Consider the following 24,867-nt stretch of genomic DNA (forward strand, 5'->3'; position numbering starts at 1 on the left):
ATTAATTTACATTTTAAAACATGAATTAAATAAACAGTTTTAAACTGTGTATTTATTTATACATTTAAAAATGTCCATTTATGTTTGAATTATTAAATTGATAAATTGATTCTTCATTTTATTTTTAAGTGGGTTAGGGTTAGTGGATCTAAATCTTTAAGTGTCACTCCTGCTCCTCATAACGACACCACATAACACAATATACATGTAAACTGCAGTTCAACATTTATTAAAATATTTCAACATTTATTTAATGATGTGATTTTGAGTAATTTGGTCCTCCATTGTAATGATGGGTCAACAGAGTGGGAATCCATTTGCAGCTTTTATTAAAAGCAAACACAACATGGCAAGGGCGAGGCAGAGACGAAAACAAGAACAGGCTGAGGTCGGGGCAGGCGGCAGACAAACAGAGTTCAAGAGACAGGCAGAGATCAGGGCAGGCAGCAAATGTACACAGTCCAAAAACAGGCAAGGGTCAGGGCAGGCAGCGGAGAATCAAACAAGGGAAAACAGTCCAATCGATAACAAGAGTAACAGTCCACAATAACGATCAGAAATGATCACCGGGGCAAATCAAGACTTCGCAATGAGTGTGTGTGTGTGTGTGTGTGCTGCTTATAAAGTGTGCAAGTGTGATGTGGTGCAGGTGTGAGTCAGACCCAGGAATGAGGGCCTCTGGGAAATGTAGTCTGAATGGTAAATAGTCAATATTCAGGTGAGGGCTCCCTCCGGTGGTGCGAGGGAGGAAGTGCGGGAGCCTCACTTGTAACAGAGCTCCGGATGCGTCCTATGAAAATCTTCCATGAGTGTGGGGTCCAGGATGTCATCCACATCGACCCGGGACCGCTCCTACGGGCCGTACCCCTCCCAATCGACCAGATACTGGAGTCTCCTGCCCCGGCGTCTGGAATCGAGTAGTTCTCGAACTTGGTAAGCCTCCTCGCCCTCGATCAGAATGGGTGGGGTGCTGTGGGCTCCTCCGACTCTCCCCTCGGCCGACTGGAGGGTTTCAGGAGCGAAACATGAAAATTGGGAGAAACACAATAATTAGAAGGCAAGTCTAACCAAAATGACACTGGGGTAATTTGTTTTATGATTTTGAAAGGCCCTACATACCTGGGACTGAGTTTTTTGCATGGAAGTCTGAGGCGAAGATCCCTTGTGGATAACCAAACCCACTGACCCACAGTGTATTCAGGACTGGGACGTCGATGACGGCTTGTTCCTCCTGCCTCCTTACGGCGCGTTGCAAATGGGTATGTGCATGATTCCAGGTGTCCTCGCTCCGCTGTAGCCATTCTGTTACATTTTGGCAGGATTCCCGTGGCGTTGTGAGAGAATGGCCCCGATACCAGTGCTGGATGCGTCCACTTCCATGATGAACGGGAGTTCTGGGTCTGGATGGCAGAGAATGGGAGCAGAAGTGAATCGCTTCTTGAGATCCTGAAAGGCCTGCAAAGCTTCGTGGGGCCAGGTGAGACGTGAGGACGTGCGTTTGGTCATGGCAGTTAAGGGAGCAGCAATGCCACTGAAGTTTCTAATGTGTAACGTCTGTACAAGATCAGTTAACCAACCAACTTCAGAATTTTCAGAATGCTTTTAGCCTCCAGAACTGTTCATGTTAATCACGAATCGGCTCCGGGAAGTCTGGGACAAAATTGCCCCATTGGCATCTTTGTTACCTCTGAAGCAAAACAGAAAATACCCTCACCAGCTCCAGGGACTTCAGAGTCACCCTGGTGGGTCTAAGGGCCATGTGGTCATGGACACTGGTCAAAACCCCAATACACATCACACACACACACTTGGCCTTTCTTAGCTGTTCGAGGGCTGCGGGTACCAAAGGCAAGGGGTAGCCACGATAATTGAGGCCACGATAATCAATACAGGGTCTGAGACTGCCATCTTTTTTCCTTTTTTTTCACAAAGAAGAACCCGGATGCGGCTGGTGAAGTGGAGGGTCTGATGAAACCCTTGGCTAGTTCTTCAATGTATTCTTTCATAGCGGCAGACTCAGGCTGAGACAACGGGAAGATTCTGCCCTTGGGAGGAGTGATACCAGGTAACATGTCGATGGCACAGTCACTGGGATGGTGAGGAGGTATTTCTGCTGCTTTACTCTTGCTGAAGGCGATTGCTAAATCGGTGTATTCTACAGGGATTTTGGAGTCCTCGAGGCTGGTTTCGTGGAAAGAGATGGATTGAACAGGTAATGGGGTGACTTGGTTCAAGCAGAGTTCGTGACAAGCTGGGTCCCACTGAACAGTTTGCCCTTCCTTTCATGAGATGTGTGGGTTGTCTTCTAAGCCATGGTAGGCTGAGAATGACTGGATTGTGAGGTGAATGAATGACGTAAAACCTGATCTTTTCGTGATGTAAAACTCCAACTTGCATGTGAATTTCTTCTGTGATGTGCACCTACTTTTCCTTCTCTTATGGGCCGACCATCTAGCGCCTCCACTGTCAATTGAGAGTTGCATGAAATTAGTGTGACATTATGTTCTTGGATGAAGGTGTTTGACGTGAAATTACCAGCTGCCCCGGAGTCTAACAGGGCGTGAGTGGATATGGTTTGGCCATTTACCATCATTCTTACAGGTATTTTTATGCTGGTTGGTGAATAATTTGCAGGCGTTCTAGAACTCACCGATTTGGAGCTAGATGAGCCTGGTCGGATCGGACATTAGATCTTGTGATGGCCAGCTTGGCCACAATACAGACAAAGGTGAAGTTGTAATCTTCTCTCTCTTTCTTCGGGGTTGAGTGGAGTGTAGCCGATTTGCATTGGTTCGGGACTGTGAGTGACTGGCGACTGGAGAACTGGTAGATAAGCGGGGCGTCGTGAGCGAATCAGATTATCAATCTGTATAGCTAGCTCAATGAATTCATTGAGTGTTCTTCCTTCATCGCGGCAAGCTAATTCAGCCTGAAGTTCTAGAGTCAGTCCTTTTCTAAACAATAGTTTCAGTGTATCATCAACCCAGTTAGTTTGTGCTGCGAGAGTGCAGAATGACAAAGCATATTCTGCTGCAGTGGTTTTCCCTTGACACAGAGATAGTAACTGGTCACCTGCACTCTTACCTCCCGTGGGATTTTCAAAGACCTCTCTGAAACTTTGTAGGAACAAGGAGAAGGTGGGAAATGTAGAACCATCCTCTCTCCAGACTGCAGTAGCCCAGTCCAGCGCTCGTCCAGTCAGCAATGAGCATACAAATGAGATTCGGCTTGAGTCTGTGGGATATAGAGCGGGCTGCTGGTTGACGAAGAGGGAACATTGGAGCAGAAACCCCTTACATTTAGCTGGATTGCCCTCAAACTTTTCGGGGAAGGCGTGTCGTGGGTTCACTGATGATGCGAAAGTGAAGGTTTGGCTGGCAGGAGTGGGAATTTGAGGTGGTGGCTGCTTCAGTGGGTGTTAAACGAAGGCTCTGCAGCGTCTTAACAAGCTCCTCGGTGAGAGAATTCAGCCGGTTGAGCTGATGCTGATGGACAGCGAGCTGATTGGCTTGGGCAGATAGCTCGGTTGTGAGTTGCATAAAGGCTGCTGGATCGCTAGTTGGCGAAGTCTTCTGTAATGATGGGTCAACAGAGTGGGAATCCATTTGCAGCTTTTATTAAAAGCAAACACAACAAGGCAAGGGCAAGGCAAAGATGAAAACAGGAACAGGCTGAGGTCGGGGCAGGCGGCAAACGTACACAGTCCAAAAACAGGCAAGGGTCAAGGCAGGCAGTGGAGAATCAAATAAGGGAAAACAGTCCAATCGATAACAAGAGTAACAGTCCACAATAATGCTCAGAAATGATCACCGGGGCAAATCAAGACTTCGCAATGAGTGTGTGTGTGTGTGCTGCTTATAAAGTGTGCGAGTGTAATGTGGTGCAGGTGTGAGCGCAATCAGTCCCAGGAATGAGGGCCTCTGGGAAATGTAGTCCAAATGGTAAATAGTCAATATTCAGGTGAGGGCTCCCTCCGGTGGTGCGAGGGAGGAAGTGCGGGAGCCTCGCTTGTAACATCCATACAGTATTGACACAAATACTTCAGCTACAGTAATGTTTGCATTATATCTAAGTTAATACATGTTCAAATCACTTCAGCAAAGTCTGCACATTTTTACACGTTTTAGTAAATAAAATAACTGATTTATGATCCATAATAATTCAACAGTAGTTACAGTAGATATATTTAATGAAGTGAGATGATGAATGTCATATTTGATGTCAGAAACTCTCCTGAAGGAATGATCATATTTCACACGCAGCTGATGATTCATACAGCATTCAGACATTTCACACATTCATCATCAATTCATATCTGATTTATGATTTGAGCACAAACACTAGAGGAACATCACATGAATAATGAAAATGACATGTTCTTCATGAATCATGTTTGAGAAAGACACTTTCAGCTGAAGCTCATTTTAACAGTAATAAAAGAGATTGATGAGAAACTACAATAAAAATGATTTACATCAGAACAAGTAGAGACACACACACACACACACTCACACACTGATCTATATGAGGATTTATCACACACACACACACACACCGTCACTCATCTTGACTCACTCACACACACACACAAACACACACACTTATTGTGACATGATATTTCAGTATTAATGTAATGAATAGACTCTATAACATCTCACTGTCACTGATTCATCATGAGCTCAAAGCATTCTGGGTAGAATCTCTCTACAGTCTGTTCTGATTCATCAACACAGTTTCACTGATGATCCAGACCAAACCCTAAACCCAGGACAGAGCGGTTGAGTGAATGTGGTCTGGACTGTGTGAATGAGTCTCATTGTGTCTCCAGAGACGCTGTAGAAGGACAGAGTTCCTGCACTGTGATCCACATACACTCCTATTCTATAGTGATTCTCCTCATTCACTCCTGTTCTACTGATGATGGGCTTTACAGTGAGATCAGTCTCTATCTTATTGTGTCTGAATGAGTAACTGGAGAAAGAGCAGATCAAACTCCAGGACTGATCATTAGATCCAAACCCACACTCTTTACCCCGTCCCTTCCTGCCGATGCTCTTATATGACACTGATATAAACACACCTAACCCACTCCACTCAATCTCCCAGTAACAGCGTCCACACACACTCTCTCTACACAACACCTGCTGATAATAATCAAATCTGTCTGGATGATCAGGATACGACTGAAGATCTGGGACAGTGTAAATAATCACTGTGTTGCTCTCAGACAGACGGAGGCGTTTATTCACAGTGTTCAGATCCAGAGTGAGCCGATGGGAATCTGATGGAGATAAAACACATCACAATCAGGAATTATCAATCTGTCCATCTTTTCATCTACACTGTAAACATGATTTCTGCTGATTGTTAAATGAACTTCATTAAAATGAGTTAAAACCACACAATTACTGCACATTCTGTCCTAATTTAATTGAGTAAATCCACTTAAACATGTCAAACTGAAGTTTACTTCATCATTTGTGTGTGGACGGCCAAACCTGCAAAAACAATAAATAAATACATACATAAATAAATATATGAAGAAATGTAAAAAAAAAAAAAAAAAAACATAATTAAATGATTAAATAAACATACAAGAAAATGTGAAAAAAGAAAAATAAATGAGTATTTATACCTTTATTTCTTTTTATGTATAATTGTATTTATTTATGCATTTATTTATTTCCACATTTATTTAAAGCAGGTGTGTCAAACTCATTTTAGGTTGAGGGCCAGATTGGGAAAAAAATAACCATGTGCGGCCGAATTAATAAAAAAAATAATAAAAAAAACACCTTAGTGCGCTGATTGTTGCATTAATATTAACCATATAAACAACAAATTAATTTGCAAGTAAACTAGTACACTGCTCCTTAAAACTGCATTTGTTTTTACAGCAAAATGACTATTAGATTTTTAAAAATTTATGTAATATTTTTTATTAGTGATGCACCTATTTTGATTATTCATGGCCAGTTCCAATTTTTTAGAAGCAAATTGGCTGATTCTGATACTGGTTGCATTTTTTTTTTTTTTTTTTAATCTAATTTATTTGTTTATTTGTTCAAAAAAATATGTGTAGTTCTTTGTTATTAGGGGCAAACACTGCATTTTTATCACAGTCCCAACAAAGATGTTATGCACATGAGCATTTTTAATTTAAATTATTGTATAATTTCAAGATTAAACGCAAAAACAGCATGGTCTGACTTTAGCTTTGTGAAATTATGCTACATAAGACACCTGCACAAAACAAAATCAGCAGACAGACTGAATGAAAAGCAAATTCACTCTCTGACAATAGGTGGCACTTATGGATCAGCAGTGATATAGCATTTCCACGGTTACCGCTATACACAAAGCAGCGCTGCATCGATAGATAGGCTACTACTTTATACAGAGATAAGAGGGTCATTCTACAGAAACGTCCACTTTTCTGTCCCTAGCCTTTACAGAAATATTACACTTGAAAAACACTTTAGGATTACAATTTCTTTATATTTTAAAATGAAACAATATGTTATTTGAACAATTAAACCTTCTTGAGCCATCAATGTGGCAATATTTGTTTTTTAATTAATTATAAAAATTCCAAGCGCCACAGAAGTGCTCGTCATGTACAGAGGGAAAGTGCTTTATTTTGAGCTCAGAAACAGTTTTTTTCTACCATTTAAAATACAGTAATTATACATAACTATCAAATATATGATGTAAATAAAAACAAAACAAAATGCAGAATAAATATAAAATATTTAATGAAAGTTGTGGTCCCCTGGAGTTGTGTCACTGGTGTTACCTTTAACAAAAATCTCTTATTTTGAAATAAAAATCACACTGATGACATCACTTCCTTCTTCCTATTTCCTGAAGATCAATGAAGAAAGGCCAATGGAAAGTCCACTATCTCTTTTCAGTTATCAGAAATTTTAATTAGAAAATCATAATTTCATATGAAGCTTTTAGTTGATTTTTATTGTTAGGGAATTTTAAAAAACTAGAATACAAATGGATTAAATTACTTAATTTAGTGAATATACCATGATTGACAACATGTGGATTGATACCTTGCAGCAGCCATTTTGTAAAATGCATTTTTCATGAAAATTGTCACTAGTGTCTCCCATTTGTGCATAAACTTTTTTCAAAGCCAGGGGTGGCGTTAGGGGTGGGCTAAGGGGGCTGGAGCCCCGAATGTTTTTCCAAAAGCCCCGAATCTTTCAGGTTTGAGGTTTCTAAACAGTGCTGTCAAAATATCATTTTTTCTAAACACATCTCTCTATTAAAATATGTTAAACAGCTCAATATCGCTTTTCTGCAGTATCCATACAGCGTTACCGGCAGTGCTTTCTCTTCTCTCCGACAGCGAGTTCACACCATAGACTGTAAAAAAAGATGGACGACGCGACGCTTCCTTCCATTGTAATGAACTGAGCATAAAACATTCGATGATGGGCGTTGACATGTTACGCAAAAACGTCGGTTTGGAGCCTGGGCGTGTGCAGAAGGAATCGTCAGTGGAGCCCGGAGGCAGAGTCGCAGTATCAAACTTCCACCCAGACGACTGCGTCATCATTGATGTATTTTAAATAGGCTATATAAATTATACACAATTTAAAATTCCATCTATAAAATAATAGGCTATTCTGTTTCTAGAGCAATAATATTTTTCAAACAGAAAATTCAGTAGTTAAACTCATTAATATGCCACTTAGAAACAACTCTAAAATGTCAGAAACAGTCCTGCCATTTTAAATCAAGTTTAAATCTCTGTTACAGGAGATCGATTGCTATAGACAGTGCTCTGTAATTAATTAGAGTAGGCTATCATTAGTTTTGTCCTGCTAATTATTATTTTATAACCATATAAATAATTAGTAACTGCCAGATAATGATCACCTGCTTTTTCCGTCATGGCTAACGTTAGGCGTGTTATCTTAACTAATAACATTTATTAATTAGCTTATAAAGCCCACATTTAACGTTACCGAAAAAAGCTCATGATCCTTCAGATCCTGTAGGTTGGTTAGTATACAGTTTACTGCTGAACAACTCATTTTGTCGGTGTGAAATAACACAGAAATCGAAAATTAATAGTTAGTTATATCTTCAATCTCCCCTCGAAGCTCTGACAGTCCTCAGAGAAGCTGTCAGTCACAACTGTCAATCATAATGACACGCCCCGTTTCTATAGCATCAAATTGCTAGCTAAAATCAAACTTATCACAAAAACGAGCAATTGAATATATATCAACGTGATAACAAATACCTTAAATGACCAAAACCATCTTTCGGAAAATTTTATGTGAAGCGTAATTTATTTTTTTATTTTAACTCATTCCCGTTTGTGTGCATGGAGAGGGTGAGGTTTATGACCTGTACTGCATCCAGCCACCAGGGGGCGAACAAAGAGAACTAAAACTAAAATCGAACTAAAATCGAAACTGTGATATGGCTTTGTGCCTTTATTAAACAGCAAAAGACAGTGAGTATATATACAGTCTGTTTGTGCTGCGTGTTTTAAATAGAAGTGCGCACATTTGCGTTCGCGATTAGCTGGTGATATGGTGATCAAAATAAAAGCTCAAGGGTTTATCTCTTGCAAGTGAAGAAATTAGTACAAAAGTATTGTAATTTCCCTATACTGTATTGTAAAGTAACTACTTATAAAATTTTCATTTATTTTACAGTGCATTTGTTACAATATATGGATATTACTGTTATATAAATAATTATATAGGCCTAAATCATATTATATTATTGTAATAATTGTTTGGCATCCTAAAACCCAGTGTCAATGTAATGTAGACTGAGACTCTATATCACAACTACAAAGATGTTTGAGCCCTCTTTAATGTCCAGGTACAAGTCAGTGCTGTTTCTTTGGTCAATGTGCACACTGTACATGGGCTTAAGCTCTCAGTTTTGAGCTCTCAAAGTACACCAGATTGATGCATTTAACCTTAAAATGTACAAAATTTTCTTACGGGGGGGCATGCCCTCAGACCCCCCTAGAGGAGGTAAACATAGTTTTACAAATTCCAGTGGGGAATAATGTACATTTTATGAACTTTACTCCAGCATACAACAACAAAGCTCCTTTCATGACAGTAAAGCTATTAATGCAAAATTAAATTGTGAATGGACAAAATAGATTTGGGCTAAACCCCGAATGTTTACAATGTCTGGCTCCACCCTTTTCAAAGCTATTCATTTAGTCCTTTTGCATAAAATAGCACTAAGATTACATGATTCTAACTTTTCTTTCTCATTGTTAATCCTCCTTTGGGCAGGTATGGCTAAATTAAGGGTATATGGCTAAATTGAGTGCAGCTGAGAAGCAGCGTCTTTACAGACAGCGCATTTTACAGACATTTTTTAAACTGTTGTTTATGATCTTTTACTGACTGCTTTCACTAAGTGTCAATGATAAGTCTTTTATTGTATACCAAATGTAACTTTTAACTAACCTGATTAAAATAAATAACACATAATCTCCTTATTTTTTGCATTATCATTATTATTCTGTAACTCTGACTGCATGTGCTGAAAAAATTGAGAAATAATATTTCATAAAAAATTTTAAAATTGCCAGAGAAGTAAGGTAACACCAGTGACAAAAAATGGTACATGTGATTGTGGGATTACAAATTTAAGAATCTGTTTAAGATCTGCTGATCCTACATCCTGACATAACCTCACATGAAATACTAAGGTGAAATATATTGTATTTAACATTTTGAGGTAAAGATAATGACAATTTAAGGAGATCAAGGCAGGCAGCCCAGGTGTCTGTAACATTAACCTTTTGTCTTCATGCACTTCCTAACCATTTGGCAGGACAAAGCTCAAGATACAGCGGTGCCTTTGTCTCTATGATAATGTAAAGGTATGGGCGATACTGTCAGACTGAGTGGATTAGCACCTATGCATTTGAATGACACTGTTATGCTGATTAGATCATGGCTGGGAAATGTAGGGAATGGGCTGATTCCTGCACTGCATTTGCATGCTTTGTTTAGATTGTCTCCACCTCTACTCTATGTATCCCTCCACCGTGAATGTATATGAACTACCAAGTACACTGCCTTAGTTGGACTTGGATGACTACAGCGACGCACAGCGCGTTTCTCAATAAAGAGTAACTTCTGCTTGAAAGATATCCCAATGTCTCCTGGTCTCTGCTTCGACGAGGAAAAAGTTTCCTACATGATCTTTAAATAAATGCACAAAAAAAAAAAATCATTAAGCTGTCATTTATGTGTATTCATAAAATCAAAGTGTAACATAATAATGTGGTCTAAGTTTAAATGTTAGAAAAACAAATACATTTTAAGACATCTTGCCATACCCAAAGTGGACGTTTCTGTAGAATGACCCAAGAGGAAAAGCCATCAAAACTTAATACTGAATACAGTTCCTTTCAGAAATACATTCATATCAACCCTAATTCAATATTTATATTATTCTTCCTATTTTTCTTGCTATTTTTTTTTTCTTTCTTACTTGTGCATGGTGCAGTATTTTCTCTGCTGGCACGTCTGTTCTCCTCTTTGTATCCGAATTCAGCGTGTGCCTGTGTTAACATCCTGTTTACAGACTTCAGAAATATTTCCATACAAATTACATTTTGGGAAATTATTATAAAGCACTTTGTTTGCAAGCCTGGAATAAAGATTGACCAAAATAAAACTAAAAAAACGTTTGGATTTATGACCAGTGGACTAGTGCATCTCTATTTTATATTATAGTTCAAAATGATCCCCTGGTTGGACATCTTTGTGGGCCGTATGTTTGACACCCCTGATTTAAAGGTATAAATACTCATTTATTTTTCTTTTTTCTCATTTCCTTGTATATTTATTTATGCATTTATTTATGTATTTTTGTTTTTTTTACATTTCTTCATATATTTATTTATTTATTGTTTTTGCAGATTTGGCCGTCATATTTGCGTTGAATGAACTGAAACTGGGCAGTGGATTTTTAGTTCCCAGCATGCTTTGCTCTGGTGTGGATCTATTACAGAATCTTGAGTTCAGATCTGACGAGTTCATGTAGGATTTGTCTCAGATCTGAACTTGATTTAGGATCTTCTCCTCTCTCACAGAATCTCATCTGTAGTTGTGAATCTTAAAGCCTCCATCAGTTCGGTGATCGACTCTCAGGTCTGTTACCAAGAGCAGCTGCTGTGAAGAAATGCTCCAGATTAAAATGGAGGATCAAAACAGGTGTGCTTTTAATGAAGAGCTGCAGAAAGACAAGTTTTGATCAAAGTCTGTCACTGTATTTCATGAGTTGGTCATTATTCATCAGTGTTTTGTGTCAAAGTGCAGCACATCATGTGACCCTCACGGAGTTGGTTTGACATTGGATGTTGATATTTGACAGATATTCAGCCACAAGGATTTTCAATAGATTCTTGTGAATAATTAGAATGGTCTTATGTGAAAAGTATTATAACGCAGAACTGAACACTCATCGCCGTTTATGAGTTTTAATCCTCTTTCATGTGTAGAAACATGTAGCGCTTTGTGGCATAAACAAATGTGTTTCTGGGAGTGAATAACAGTGTAAAGCATACCATTTCCTGTTGCCAGCAGGTGGCGCTATGACTGACTGAATATTGGCATATAGATGTCTTCAGGCCAGGACTCTTATCAAACATGTGAAGTTTGGGGCAGATCAGACACTGTATGCTTGAGTTACAACAGCTTTCTCTTTCATGGCGAAACATCAGACTTTGTCAGGCCGCCACGGACACGCCCTTCAACTAAAACTCTAGAAACAGTGTCATTATTCAGCTCAGTTCAATGTTCATTCAGTTCAATATCAGGAGTGATGGAGTTCATCATTTATTAAACAAATCTGAATAAGCTCTTATGAACCGTCACTGATATTAAGATAAATATAAGAATCTTTTAAACTCCAGACAAGCCCAAGATCACAGTGGCATTGAGAAAAAGATGTTCTGATGTTGGTTTAAGAGTCAAAAGTGATGCTGAAGATGTTATTGAAACTCAACTATTGTGAAAAATCTATAAATCCATTGAAAACAGAATGCTTGTTTGGCAATGCGTGTTACAACATTACAGCCAGATTTTTTAAACATTTATTCTCTCATAACTTAAACTAAACATTCTTTGTAAAATTCTGTTGAACAATAAGTATAATGCCTATTTATGAATATATTGTATAATGCTGTATAATATTTAATAAGCAAATTTCTAGGCCCTATAAATTATCATTACGACCAAAACTTTGCTGAAAAACTTGTTGTACACAATCTACTTCCAAGCCCTCGGTCAAGATGGCCGCCGCCACGCCCGAGCCCTCGGTTAAAATGGCAGCCGCCACGCCTGAGCCCTCAGTAAAGATGGTCGCTGCCACAGTCATGGAACTCTTCCTCATTCAGGATCCTGTCCCCGACCTCAACCCTGTGTTAATTCCAGTCCCTTACCACAGTCCTAAAGTGACTCTCTCCAGCGTCCCGAGTCCAGGGGCGACTCTCTCCAGCGTCCACTCTCTCCAGCGCCCCGAGTCCTATGATGGCCCCAGTCCCAGAGCCCTGAGTCCTATGATGGCCCCAGTCCCAGAGCCCCGAGTCCTATGATGGCCCCAGTCCCAGAGCCCCGAGTCCTATGATGGCCCCAGTCCCAGAGCCCCGAGTTCTATGATGGCCCCAGTCCCAGAGCCCGCTCCAGCCCACGAGTCAGCTCCAGTCCTCCACGGGTCCGCTCCAGGCTCCGTTCCAGCCCACGGCCCTTTTCGGGTTAAAACACCCGGAGTTTCACCCAAGTATTTTTTGGGGGGCGGGCTATCCATCCCCGAACTTGGTTGCCGAGCCTGGGTTCTGGGCCAAAGCCAAGGAGCCTACCCCGCCATGGCCTCCCGACTGGCCAGCACCTCCATGACGCTCCGGTCAGCCAGTACCATCCTGGAGACGACCTACCCTGCAGCACCCGGATCACCCGTCACGTCACCAGGACGCCTGCCCTCCACAGTCACCATCTGTTTCACCTTCCCCGGACTCCATTTCCCAGCATCCCTCTGGTTCCTCACCTGCACTCCATTTGCAATCACCTGCACCTGAGAGCCATCACCCTTGTTATCACCCATCAGCACACTACTTAAGCCCCACGTTCACTCCTCCACAGTGTCTGGTCTCGTCTATGTGTAGCACAACATCACGCTTGCCTGGACTCCTCGTCGTCTCCTGTTTCCTGTTTCCTGTCTCCTGTCTCCTGTGTCCTGCACATCAATTAAGTCCATTTCGATTTCTGACTATTGCTGCCTTAGATAAGTTGCAGTTTTTGCAAATATATAAAAACTATGCTTTTTGTTACGAGTAAGCAGAGCTGGACCGACTTAAAGGTAGATATTTGCCTTGCATCCAATGTTTAAGGTCAGAACTGACGAGTTTGTGTCCGAGAAGAGCACTCAGTCGGCCGAAGTGACTTTTCTAAAGCGATACCGGGACCGCAGTGAACGAATAATTGAAAGCGTAAGATAATCAGAAAAATCTAAGATCCAAATTAAAGCACAACTAATCTTAAGATCAGCTGTTACATCGGAAAAATTGTGAAACTAAGAGTCATTTATAATTGGAGTCAGATTAAATTATTCACGAAGTCGGAATTGAATTAGAAATCAAAGTTGTATTAAATTTAGATGATTTTTACAGACGTGCCAGAGGACGTACACGTGAAATACCTTCGACCAGACCACTAGATGCCGTCGTTGGGCTACTGGGTGGAACCTTACAATCTGATCATTTTACTGGAGTCTTACACGCATGATGTACAGTCTATGCCGCGCGTGCATTAATTTGAACCGCGACAGCTATTATGGGAGTGGCTTGATGAAGCGCAGGAGATGCAGATAACTTGATCTCGACCCTTAAGAAACTTTAATTAATGCTGTCACATCTGTTTCAAAGGTAAATTAGTTGCTAATTACAACATTGAAATAAAAAAGTGCCTGTACAAATACTAGAAATCGCGAGTATAGCCTAAATAAATGGGTAATGGTCCGACTCCCACACCGGAGACCCAGGTTCGAGGCCTGCGCAGAGCGGGACGAGTAGGACCTGGGTGAGGGGTTACATATGATGTCATTACGTTGCTGTCTTGACTCCAGCCAATCGCTGCATTGCTGATCGTGGTTTTGAGTATCGATACATCTGCCCTTTTCAGGGAACACGAGAACGCGTAGTAATCTTAGACAACTTAATCCAGATATTTTAATCCAATCCACAAATTCGTTTGAAGAATTAGCCAGAGTTCAGTTATCATGATTAGAAGATCTGACATCTGTCAAATCATCTTAGAAGGTACGAAGTACGGACACCTGGTTTGTAGTAAGACAGTGATGTTAAAAGACCAAATTCAATATACACCTTATTGATTATGCATACTTTGTACAGGCAAACAAATGAACACAGAATATTAATGCAACACAAGGTTTCTCGTTAAGTGTTTTTTTTTTTTCCCCATTGAAAACCATTATAAAGAAAATGCGTTGCATTCATATTCTGGGCTCATCTGCTCGCCTGTATATAGTATGCATCATCAAAAAGGGTTAAACTGAATTTGATCTTTTAATATCACTGTTTAGCACATTAAGGCACTTTAAGTTTGGGTTGCGCTAAGGATTCTTTAGTCTGGCGTCGGTTCACCCTCCGCCTATGCTGCTTGATTCTGCATTGCTAATCTGTGTTTAAAATTAAGCAGTGATTTAAAATGAAACCCAGATCAACAAATCCTTGACTTTGCTTAATTTAATCCTTATTGGTGCAACCATGTTCTTCACGTTAGCTTTTTAAAAAATCATCCCGCTGTTTTTAGTGATTGAAATCACTGCAGGTGCTGTATATGGATCACAAGTGCCCAAAACTTGCATCTTGTTCTCATATTTTTGTTTTTAAGATGGAAAATTGACAGGCTTGTGCTGCAGTTACATGTCTGTTTTGGCCGTGACAGTCACGTGACTGAACACTATCAATGGCAGTAAATAATTATTTTTAACGTCAAGCAAGTCACGAAAGTAACAGTCGTGTGGCCAGTCTATTCACTGCTATATGCCCTGACCAAAAACTTTGACTTTTCACAACGTTTTGTAGAAGCCTATTAAAGTTGGCATGAAATCAATATTGACAACTCTGATTTTCTTATGGAATATTGTAGTATTTATTATCAATAATTTATCCGTGCACTTTATTATTTTTGTGCCCTCTTAATCTTTAATCAAAAACATTAACCTCCCCTCCCCCCTCAAAACGACTCATCGTCTCTTCCTGTCACATGCTATGGCTCGAGGGCGGAGCTATCTGGAACTGCCAGCAGATCCAGTGACGTAAGGGGAAAATGCTGGGGCTGAAGCCAGTCATTGGGGTGTACAGTACCCTCAAACATTGAAAGGAACCTGATGGAGGACATGCTCAGTCAGTCAGGCTGCGTGTCCACTGGAGCAGAGCAAGCGACCAGAGCATTTTTAGATTCATTCCTATGAAAGTTGAGTTTCACACTTAACTTAGTGTGAGGCTCAACTTCCATAGGAATTAACCAAAAACGCTCGCTCCGCACCAACGGACATGCACCACCAATCAGTAAGTCTCTCGCGCGTGCTTTCTCGCTGTTTAGTGCCGTTGACCGTCCTCGTCATCCTCAATAAATAAAGGTCTTACAGTAATGTGAGGGTGCTCACAGTGAGTCCAATGGAGAGAAATCCCCCACAACTGACTGCAAACTTCTGCCTTCATTTTGTTAGCAACGCCCAACTTCCAACAATCCAATCAATTCCCAGAGGACGAAATCAAGTCCCGCCCTCTCATTTCAGATGCCGTTTCACTTGGATAGACGTCACAGTAGAGAAGAAAAGACAATCGCAACTTCTGCTTCATGCCGACTTTAAAATCATTCATATATTGCATGCTGTTGCGAAATGCATATCGCGATATGTACATTTGCGATATTTCAATCATTTTGATATATAGTGCAGCCGTACTGATGGGATATCCATCTGATCGTGAAAAGACCAGGTGTAAATGCCCTCTGAGACGCATTCGAGACGGATATAAATCTGATCAAACCTCTTCAGGAGGTGGTCTGGGACACTTTCCGGACAAAACTGGACAAGTCTAAATGCATCTGGTTGTTGGAATCACATATGTAAATTTAACTCTTCCCAAAAATACTAAAAATAAACGTGTGAGAGCGTGTTATAGGCTAAATAACATGTTATAGCCAGATATGACAGCGCTACTGCATCACACATCACCGCAGCTGAGCTCATATGAAGAGATTTCTTTTATTTGTATTATTTATTTGATTTAGGATTTGTTTTAAAATTTCAATTTCACAAAGAAATATGCAGCATTTTGTCTGAGAAATAATAAAAAGACATTTTCTCATTTAAATATCATTTTGTAAAAAAAAAAAAAAAAAAAAAGTGAGAAAATCGAATCGTGAATTGAGTGAATTGTTACATCCCTAGTGGTTTGGTTTTCAAATATCCGATACCAATCAAAATACCAATGCATGAAACTCCGTGAGCCATCATCACAGCCTCGGACTCTTCATCTGCCGAACAATCTGGTAGGCCTGTCGTCCCTAAACAAATAAAGCTGGTCGATTCATTCTCTTGCGGTGCAACATATGTGAGAAATACTAAAAAGTGTGAAGAAATTCGGCGGTCACATTTCACATAGCCAAAGAAATTATACCTGTCAGTACCGTGGAAAAACCTGGTTTCAAACAGCTGCTAAAGAAAATCGACCCCCGATACAATTTGCCTTGCTGTAAATACTTTGCCCAGGATGCGCTCCCGAAACTGTATTTTAAAGTTCTCGAACAGCTGTCACAGAAGCTTTCTCAGATAACACACTTCACGACCACTTCCGATCTATGGACGAGCCGAACCTGCGAACCCTACATCAGTCTCACCATTCATTTTATTGATGGCTGGGAGCTGAAATCCGCTTGTTACTTTCCGAATAAACACACCGGGGAGATCATTGCAGATGTTTCTTGGAATTTGAGAGCTGAGCAACAAGTTTGCATCGCAACTGATAACAGGAGCAATATTGTCAAAGCGACTGAACTGAATAAGTGGACAAGGCTGCAGTGTTTCGGGCATCGCCTTCATCTTGTTGGTCTTTTGCTATGATACATTTAATGGGGGCAAAAGAAAATTATGGTTTTTTTTTATTATTTAAAAGTAAATGCAAATATATCGAGATATATATCGTGTATTGTAAAAATTGACAATATTGAGATATCAAATTTTTTTTATATATCGCTCAGCCCTAATTTCTGCAGACACATTTCAGTGCATTCACGTAGTTTTCACACATTCAGGATAATGTTTGGATTTGTCCTGTGTGTGTTGCTGTGTACTTCAGTAAATATGCAGGTCAAGGCGGTTGGTTTTTTTTGGCATCTCCATGTGTTCCTGTTCAATATCGCAACTTGACTTGTCTAAAATGTAAACAAGCTCTTTGCTGTTGCACTTACTATTTGCTGTGATTTTTTTTTATGGGTGCTTTGTTGTACATAAATGTATGAATTATATGGACTTGTATCATTTGGTTATTTGGTGTCCTTTTGGAGTCTGCAAGTGTCCTTTTTTTGGAAAGACACCTAAATTTACCTTGAAAAAAGCTGAAAAATACAGTTTTGTGAAAATCACACTTCAATCTAATGGTTTACTTTGCTGGATATAGGCAATGATGGCAAAATGTACGTGTTAAACAAGATAAATTGTGTATGCTTAATTTCACGATAAGTGTGTGATTAATCACAATTAATCACACAAAAGGGTACGCAGTTAATCACGATTAAAAATATTTATCTATTGACAGCCCTAATATATATAAATGTGTATGTGTGTATATATATATATATATATATATATATATATATATATATATATATAATGTGTGTGTGTGTGTGTAGACATACATTTGTCCAGTCCTGCTGTAATCCTGAACTCTCCTCCATGATCCACACTGCAAAAAAACATAGTGTCAGTAAATACACATTTAATCAGTAAACGCACACACACACACATACACATTTACTCACTACATACAAACACAATTGCATTCATTCACTACACACACACACATGTCTATACACACACCCACATTAAATCACTATACACACTAACACACAAACACACACACACACACACGCCTATATTACTAACAGGGGACTATCACTCTAAACTGGCCAAGAGGGGACCAGTGTTTCTGGTCATTTTGAAGAAACAAAAATGACATACAAAATTTTCTTTTAAGGTCTTTTTCATAATATAACTTCAAATAAGCATTTTTTTTTTTTTTTTTTTTTTTAAAAACATGCCAAGAGGGGACCTGCAACTCTGACCGATGTCTACCTATCCAACAGGGGACCTCCATAGCCTGCAATGGAGCTGTGTGTGTGAACTGGCAGTGAAGTCTATCTTCATTATATATATATATATATATATAAAATGTTGTTCACACATGGCATAAGAGATCACAATATACATACATAGACATACACAATATACAATAAAAAAGAATGACCAAACCATCAGTTATCAAAAATTTTAATTGAAAAAAGATCATTTGAATCTGTTTTTCATACAATGGAGAAAACAATACCATCAACCAGATGACAACAGTTCAAAAGCAGAGGCGCAAAGACACCTCTTATCATTCAAAATATTATTTGCCTTATTTATTTGCCTAACCCTAACCCATGCAGTCCCTAACAATTTACTTGCCATTGTAACCACTTTCCTTACTTTTTTTTTTCTGTACATATAATCCAGAATGTCATAACACTTCTGATGAAAGCACTATAAAACATCAGAAGCATTCTGTTGTGGACATTAAAGGTAAGTAATTTCTTTAAGAAATACATTCTCTGTTGTGGCTTCATACATACAGTATACGATCAGTCCACATATCTCATTTAAGCTTATTGTCAAGTACACCAAGATTTTTATAATTTGTGACTGATTGTATTGGCTGCCCATTAATTAAAACATTTTTTTTTTACTAATTTCTACTCTACTAAAATCAATACGCATGTCCTTTGTTTTGTTTCCTTTGTTTCTTAGATGATGCTGTAACATTCAGAGATAGTATGTGAAATTTTGCTAAATTTAAAGGCAACCAAACAGGTGTCACACTTTCCAATCCAAATCCAAAGTGGGCAACCTTTTAGAAGAATTTAAAACTTTTATGTTGACTTGCATTGAAAAATTGTCTGTTGTCTCAATTAAATTATGTGAACTGAATGTCTTTTTACATTGAGAACTCAGATGTTGAACCAGCTGAAGATTTTCAATGCAACAATAAACATAAAACTGAGTTTTGACCCCCAAAATCTTATTTCTGTGTATTTTTTTTAAGGCAAAACTAAGTTTTATCTTCTGAAAACAAGGCTTTGAAAATGATGCCTTTATCGTCTGCATGTAAACAACAAAACAAGAATTTGTGAAAATTGTGACGTCATGTGCATGCATATAACATGTTCGCACGTGCATGTTATGTTTTCGTAGGGTGTTTCTTGACAAAGTTACATCTCCAACTACTGGCATGGCATGCATAATACAGCCTTTTTAGTAATTTTCTCAGATCCTAGTGTACAGGGATCGTTTTGGGATCACGTAAACATACCCTGATCCAGTTCATTTTTGTAATGCTCCATAGACAGCTTTACTACTTTTTTCTTTTTCTTTTTTAAATAAGACATGTTTGTAGTGTTTGTTTGTAAACAATTAGTTGTATTCAACAATATTTTAAATTTTTACATATTACACACAATTTTGACTGATATGCATAGCATATTACTTTATTCTAAAAATTATTTAAATTACCTTTTTAACTGTTTACTGATAGTAATAATGGGTCAAAATTCTTACTGTCAGTTTACAGGTTAATTTAAGTCTTCCCTAATATGAACTCAATGTCTTTTAACATTAGCATTTTAATTTAACCAACTTAAGATTTTTAATGCAACAATCAACATAAAATTGAGTTTCGAACCCCACAATCTTTGTACAATGTATTTTATGGCAAGAACCGGTGTTTTAGTGTTATTACATTCCAAGATTGTCAGAATGTGAGATGTTGTTAAATGTTAAGGCAACCAAACAGATGTTGCACTTCACCATCTAACCAGTGTCCTTGTGTGTAGTGAAATCACTATAACATGCACATGCTGCTGCTTCAATTCAGCATGTACACTTATCTTTTGTGGAAATAGGCATGGAATGGTGAAAATGGTCACTAAAAAATGGTAACATTTAAATTAACAGACTTTGTTCAAGTCAAAAATATTATTTGACATCATTGAATCAACCTACATACTTCAATTTATACCAACAAAACTAAGTTTTACGTTTTAAATCAAGCAGAAATAGCTCTTTAAGTTAACAATTGCAGGTCATCACTTTATACAGTGAATAGTGATTTTGCTAAAAAAAAAAAACCTTTACCATGTACACTTTAATTTGTGTGAAAATGGGCATGGAATGGTGAATAAAAAATGGTAACTTATTGTGGTAACCTGTTATTGTAATAGCGAATTTTGTTTAAGTAAATTATTAAACCTGTTAGATGGCAAATTACGAAATCTGTTTGGTTGCTTTTCCATTTCTTACCATCACAAACACACTGTAAAGATTTTGCAGGTCAGATCTCAAAATTTTATGTTGACTTGCTGCATTGCTGCAAAATTGTCAGTTATCTAAATTAAATCATGTGAACTAAATGTCTTTTAACACTGGCACTTTAGCTGAACCAATTAAAAATTTTCAATGCAAGAATCAACATAAAACTGAGTTTTGACCTTCAAAATCTTTCTACACTGTATTTGTATGGCAATATCTGGTGTTTTAGTTTTATTATGAACATTGCTATTACATTCAGAGATATTCAGAATATGAAACATTGCTAAATATAAAGGCAACCAAACAGGTGTCACACTTTACCATCTAACAGGGGACCACAGTTCTTATGTGTAATGAAATCACTATAACATTCACATTTGCTGCTGTTTAACTTTACCATGTACACTTTAACTTGTGTGAAAATGGGCATGGAATGATGAATAAAAAATAGTAACCTATTGTGGTAACCTGTTATTATAATGGCAAATTAACTAATTTTGTTTAAGTCAATAATTAAACCTTACTGAACCAACCTAAACAAGTTAATATTTACCCAAAAATGTTTTATGGGTTAAATCAAGCAGAAATAGCTACTTAAGGTAACAATTGCAGGTCACCATTTTATACAGTGAATAGTGATTTTGTTAAACAAAATGCTTTTGGTCCCCTGTAAGATGGTAAAGTATGACAACTGTTTAGTTGTTTTGCATTTCTTACCATCACAAACACACTATAAAGACTTTGGAGATCTAGGGCCAGATTTACTAAACAGGGCAAATTAGTGTGAGAGCACAAAACCATAAAAGTGCTGATGGTAGTGGAAAGTTCAGTGTATGATTGATCTACTGACGAAGCACAAATTAAAGAACACACTGATGCAGCCGGATCACTTCCATAATGACCAACGCAATCTACCAAGAGAAGTGCAAATTAGGATCTGGTTTAAGACTTTTGCATCTAAAAGGTAAATTCCTACAAATGCATATGCAATAAGGTCAGCTGCAAAAATACCTGTGTCCACACCTTTTCAGAGCTAATTTTTCACCATCTTTAGTAAATCCTGAAAGTGGGTTTGTGCTGTTGCAAACTGTAAGTAAATCTGACCCCAAATCTCAATTTTAGATGTTGACTTGCTGCATTGAAAATTAGGGCTGCACAATATATTGAAATATTGCAAATGTACATACCACGATATGCATATTGCAATAGTATGTGATATCTGAATGATTTTAATATTTTACCTCAAAACAATGCAAAAAGTTAAAGTTTTAGGTTGACACATATAACAGAGAATAGATTGGGTAGGAGACTTGCTTGACATTAAAAAGAGTTATTAAGCACAATAAGCTGTGGAAAACAACTAATTTTAATAACTCACACTGTCAGACACACACCTGAAGCACATGCACAAAGAGCAGCCTTTCATACATTGTGTGATCCCGGATTTAGTTCTCTTTTGTGGTTCATTATACTCGAACAAACACACACACAGTTATATCAAAATACCGGTCTTGGCAAGTATTAATGTAAACACAGATGGATATGTCTTAAGTGAAAATTATCATTTGGCAAAGAAATTGAATGTGTGTATATATTGGTTATATGATTTTCAGTTTTTAAATATATTTAAATATAATTTAAATTGATTAAAACAATATCGTATCACATACTACATATTTTTATGACAAGAACTGGTGTATTGTTGTTATGAACATTGCTATTATATTCAGAGATACGAAATATTGCTAAATGTGAAGGCAACCAAGCAGGTGTAGCACTTTACCATTTAACAGGGGACCAGTGTCCTTTACTCTATCATTTACACTTTAACTTGTGTGGAAATGGGCATGGAATGATTAATAAAAATGGTAACATCTAAATTAACTTATTTTGTTCAATTAAAAAATATTACCACTTTATATAGTGAATAGTGATTCTGTTAAAAAAATGATTGTCAGAGTCCTCTGTTGATGGTAAAGTGTGACACCTGTTTGGTTGCTTTGCCATCCCTTACTATCACAAACACACTGTTAAGATTTTGGATGTCAGATCTCAAAATTTTTTATGTTAACTCAATTGAAATATATGAAGTATGGATGTTCATTTTGCATTTTTCCCCCTGACTGACAGGTGATGCTTGTTGCCCAATCATTATCCATTAACAGACAAGATTAGAATGTTATATTAGAATTAAATTAGAATAGATAAGTGTCTGTGACTCATAGTATTTAACAATTGCTAGGACACATTTTTCAATATTTGTCACTTTTTCAAAACTCTTCACTCAGTTCTCCAAACCAACTTTTAGCTTCACAGCAGTTAATTTCACATTCAGAATGCACTAAAACTACCAAAACACTTCAATCATGTCATTCTTCCTGAACAGTAGCAACAATTTCACCAAACAAACTTTGTCACTCATAAAAACACACACACACACAAAAAACACTAACAACAGGCAGCATTATACAATGTTTTCTGCTGTTTTTTGCTGTTCAGAATTCACTGGAGTTTGTTACATTGTTCATGTTTACATTAGTGTACAAAATTATGTCTGTTTCCCCTTTTGTATAGATGATGAAAATGAAAGACTGATACTTACGTAGGTGTTCAGCTACATATTTGTTATGATAGTATTTTTTTTTTTTTTTAGTTTTGGAATATATTTCAATATGGTACTACTGTAGAAATGCAAATTTCTGTCTGAATAATAACCGTGTGAATAATTTTGAAAAAGTGAATTTTGAAATGTGTCCTAGTGATTGTAAAAATTAAAATAAAATAACTGTAAAAGCAGCTGTAAATGGGCCCTACTTATCATTCAGAATTAGTGTTAAACACATTTACACAAACACATGTAGATGGTCAAAGTATCACTGCCCTATAGGATCGTTCACACCATCATCCTGAGTGACTAAAGAGACAGAATGATAATATTCAATGAGAATGTCACAGATACTAAAAACTTGATGAGTCAAACAAACTCTTTTTGTTTAAGGTATAATTTAAAACTGTGGTCTAAAGATTGAATGATTTGGCCATAACGCATTATTATCCTCGATATTCTAACATAGGTAATTTCATGTGTATTTAGAATTTAGCTTGTTGCACATCCCCCGTTAGCAATTTACATTTCAATAGGATTCAAAAACCAGTTCTGTCACAGTTGAGGTACCTATACAGTTTATTCTAGTTAATATAATTTATTCATCATGCTGATACGATTATGTGAATCTTCTTTTTCTAATGTGTAAAAAGCGTGCAGTTTCCCCAAACACAAAACATTTTTATATATTCTATTAATCAACATTAATAATCATTATTACATCCTAGGTGTATTTGATTATCTTCTCTCAGAGGAATCGGAGGTATATTATAATATCCTGGCTCTTCCAAGCTTTACAATGGTAGTGAATGGTGGTCATGATTCTGAAGCCAAAAAAAGTGCATCCATCATAAAAGTAATCCATATGGCTCCATGGGGTTAATAAAGGACTTCTGAAGTGAAGTGATGGGTTTTTGTAAAAAAAAAAAAAAGGAAAAAAAAAACCATATTTATAACTTTATAAACAGGGGTGCACACAACTGGTACGCTGGTACGCATGCGCAGCCGAAATGAAAAATGCGCACTGTTAATATGCTCGAAATGCTCATGTGCGTACCAGTGTCATTGATGGTCTTTAGTACACAGTCGCCATTTTAGATCAACCAAAGTTAATACTGTGAGAGATGTCCAAAAAACATCAAACATTAATAGCTTCTTTGGCATTCCACCACCTCAAAAGAAACGTCAGACCAAGTCCCAGCTGAAGAAAAGAATTTTCTCCGAGAAGTGGCTCCAAGAAGTGCATGGCTTGAATCCGAAGAGGAGCGCAGTCAAATGTGGTGTAAGATATGTCGTGCACACCCCCATATAGCAGACAAAAGTAGTCCTTTTTATACAGGGACAAAGAATTTTGGTCATCCTTTTTTTGATAAACACAAAAAGTGCAGGGAGCATACAAATGTTGTACAAGCTTTCACTAACAGAAATGCAACTCCAGAAGAAATATCCGATTGCACGCTTGTTAGATGGCAACACAACATAAGTGAAGAGCAACGGACAGCTCTCTGTAATATTTTTCTACTAGCTTTTCATAAGGCTAAACACGCACATCCTATGTCTTTCGTATGCTGAAGATATTTCTTTATTAAAAAGGCTGGGAG

The 24,867-nt window shown here is 37.9% G+C and overlaps 1 protein-coding gene across 10 annotated transcripts in view; it reads right to left on the reverse strand.

Moving 5' to 3' along the window:
- Nucleotides 1-208: 208 nt before the first annotated feature.
- LOC127508731 (NACHT, LRR and PYD domains-containing protein 12-like) overlaps nucleotides 209-24,867 on the reverse strand; it is a 74,610-nt gene continuing 49,951 nt past the window's right edge. For 8 of the 10 annotated variants that reach the window (XM_051887028.1, XM_051887026.1, XM_051887022.1 and 5 more), the window contains 2 exons: nucleotides 17,958-18,004; nucleotides 3,601-5,281 (listed from right to left, as the gene is read on the reverse strand). In XM_051887028.1, coding sequence (XP_051742988.1) covers nucleotides 4,725-5,281; nucleotides 17,958-18,004 — 604 coding nt within the window. In that variant the 3' untranslated portion in view covers nucleotides 3,601-4,724. Of the gene's footprint in view, nucleotides 1,003-1,119; nucleotides 1,401-3,600; nucleotides 11,184-17,957; nucleotides 18,005-24,867 lie in introns of those variants that run through there. The other 2 variants (XR_007928892.1, XM_051887030.1) reach the window with 2 other exon arrangements.

This window comes from Ctenopharyngodon idella, chromosome 3, assembly GCF_019924925.1.
Source record: "Ctenopharyngodon idella isolate HZGC_01 chromosome 3, HZGC01, whole genome shotgun sequence".
In the NCBI taxonomy this organism is placed as follows: Eukaryota; Metazoa; Chordata; class Actinopteri; order Cypriniformes; family Xenocyprididae; genus Ctenopharyngodon; species Ctenopharyngodon idella.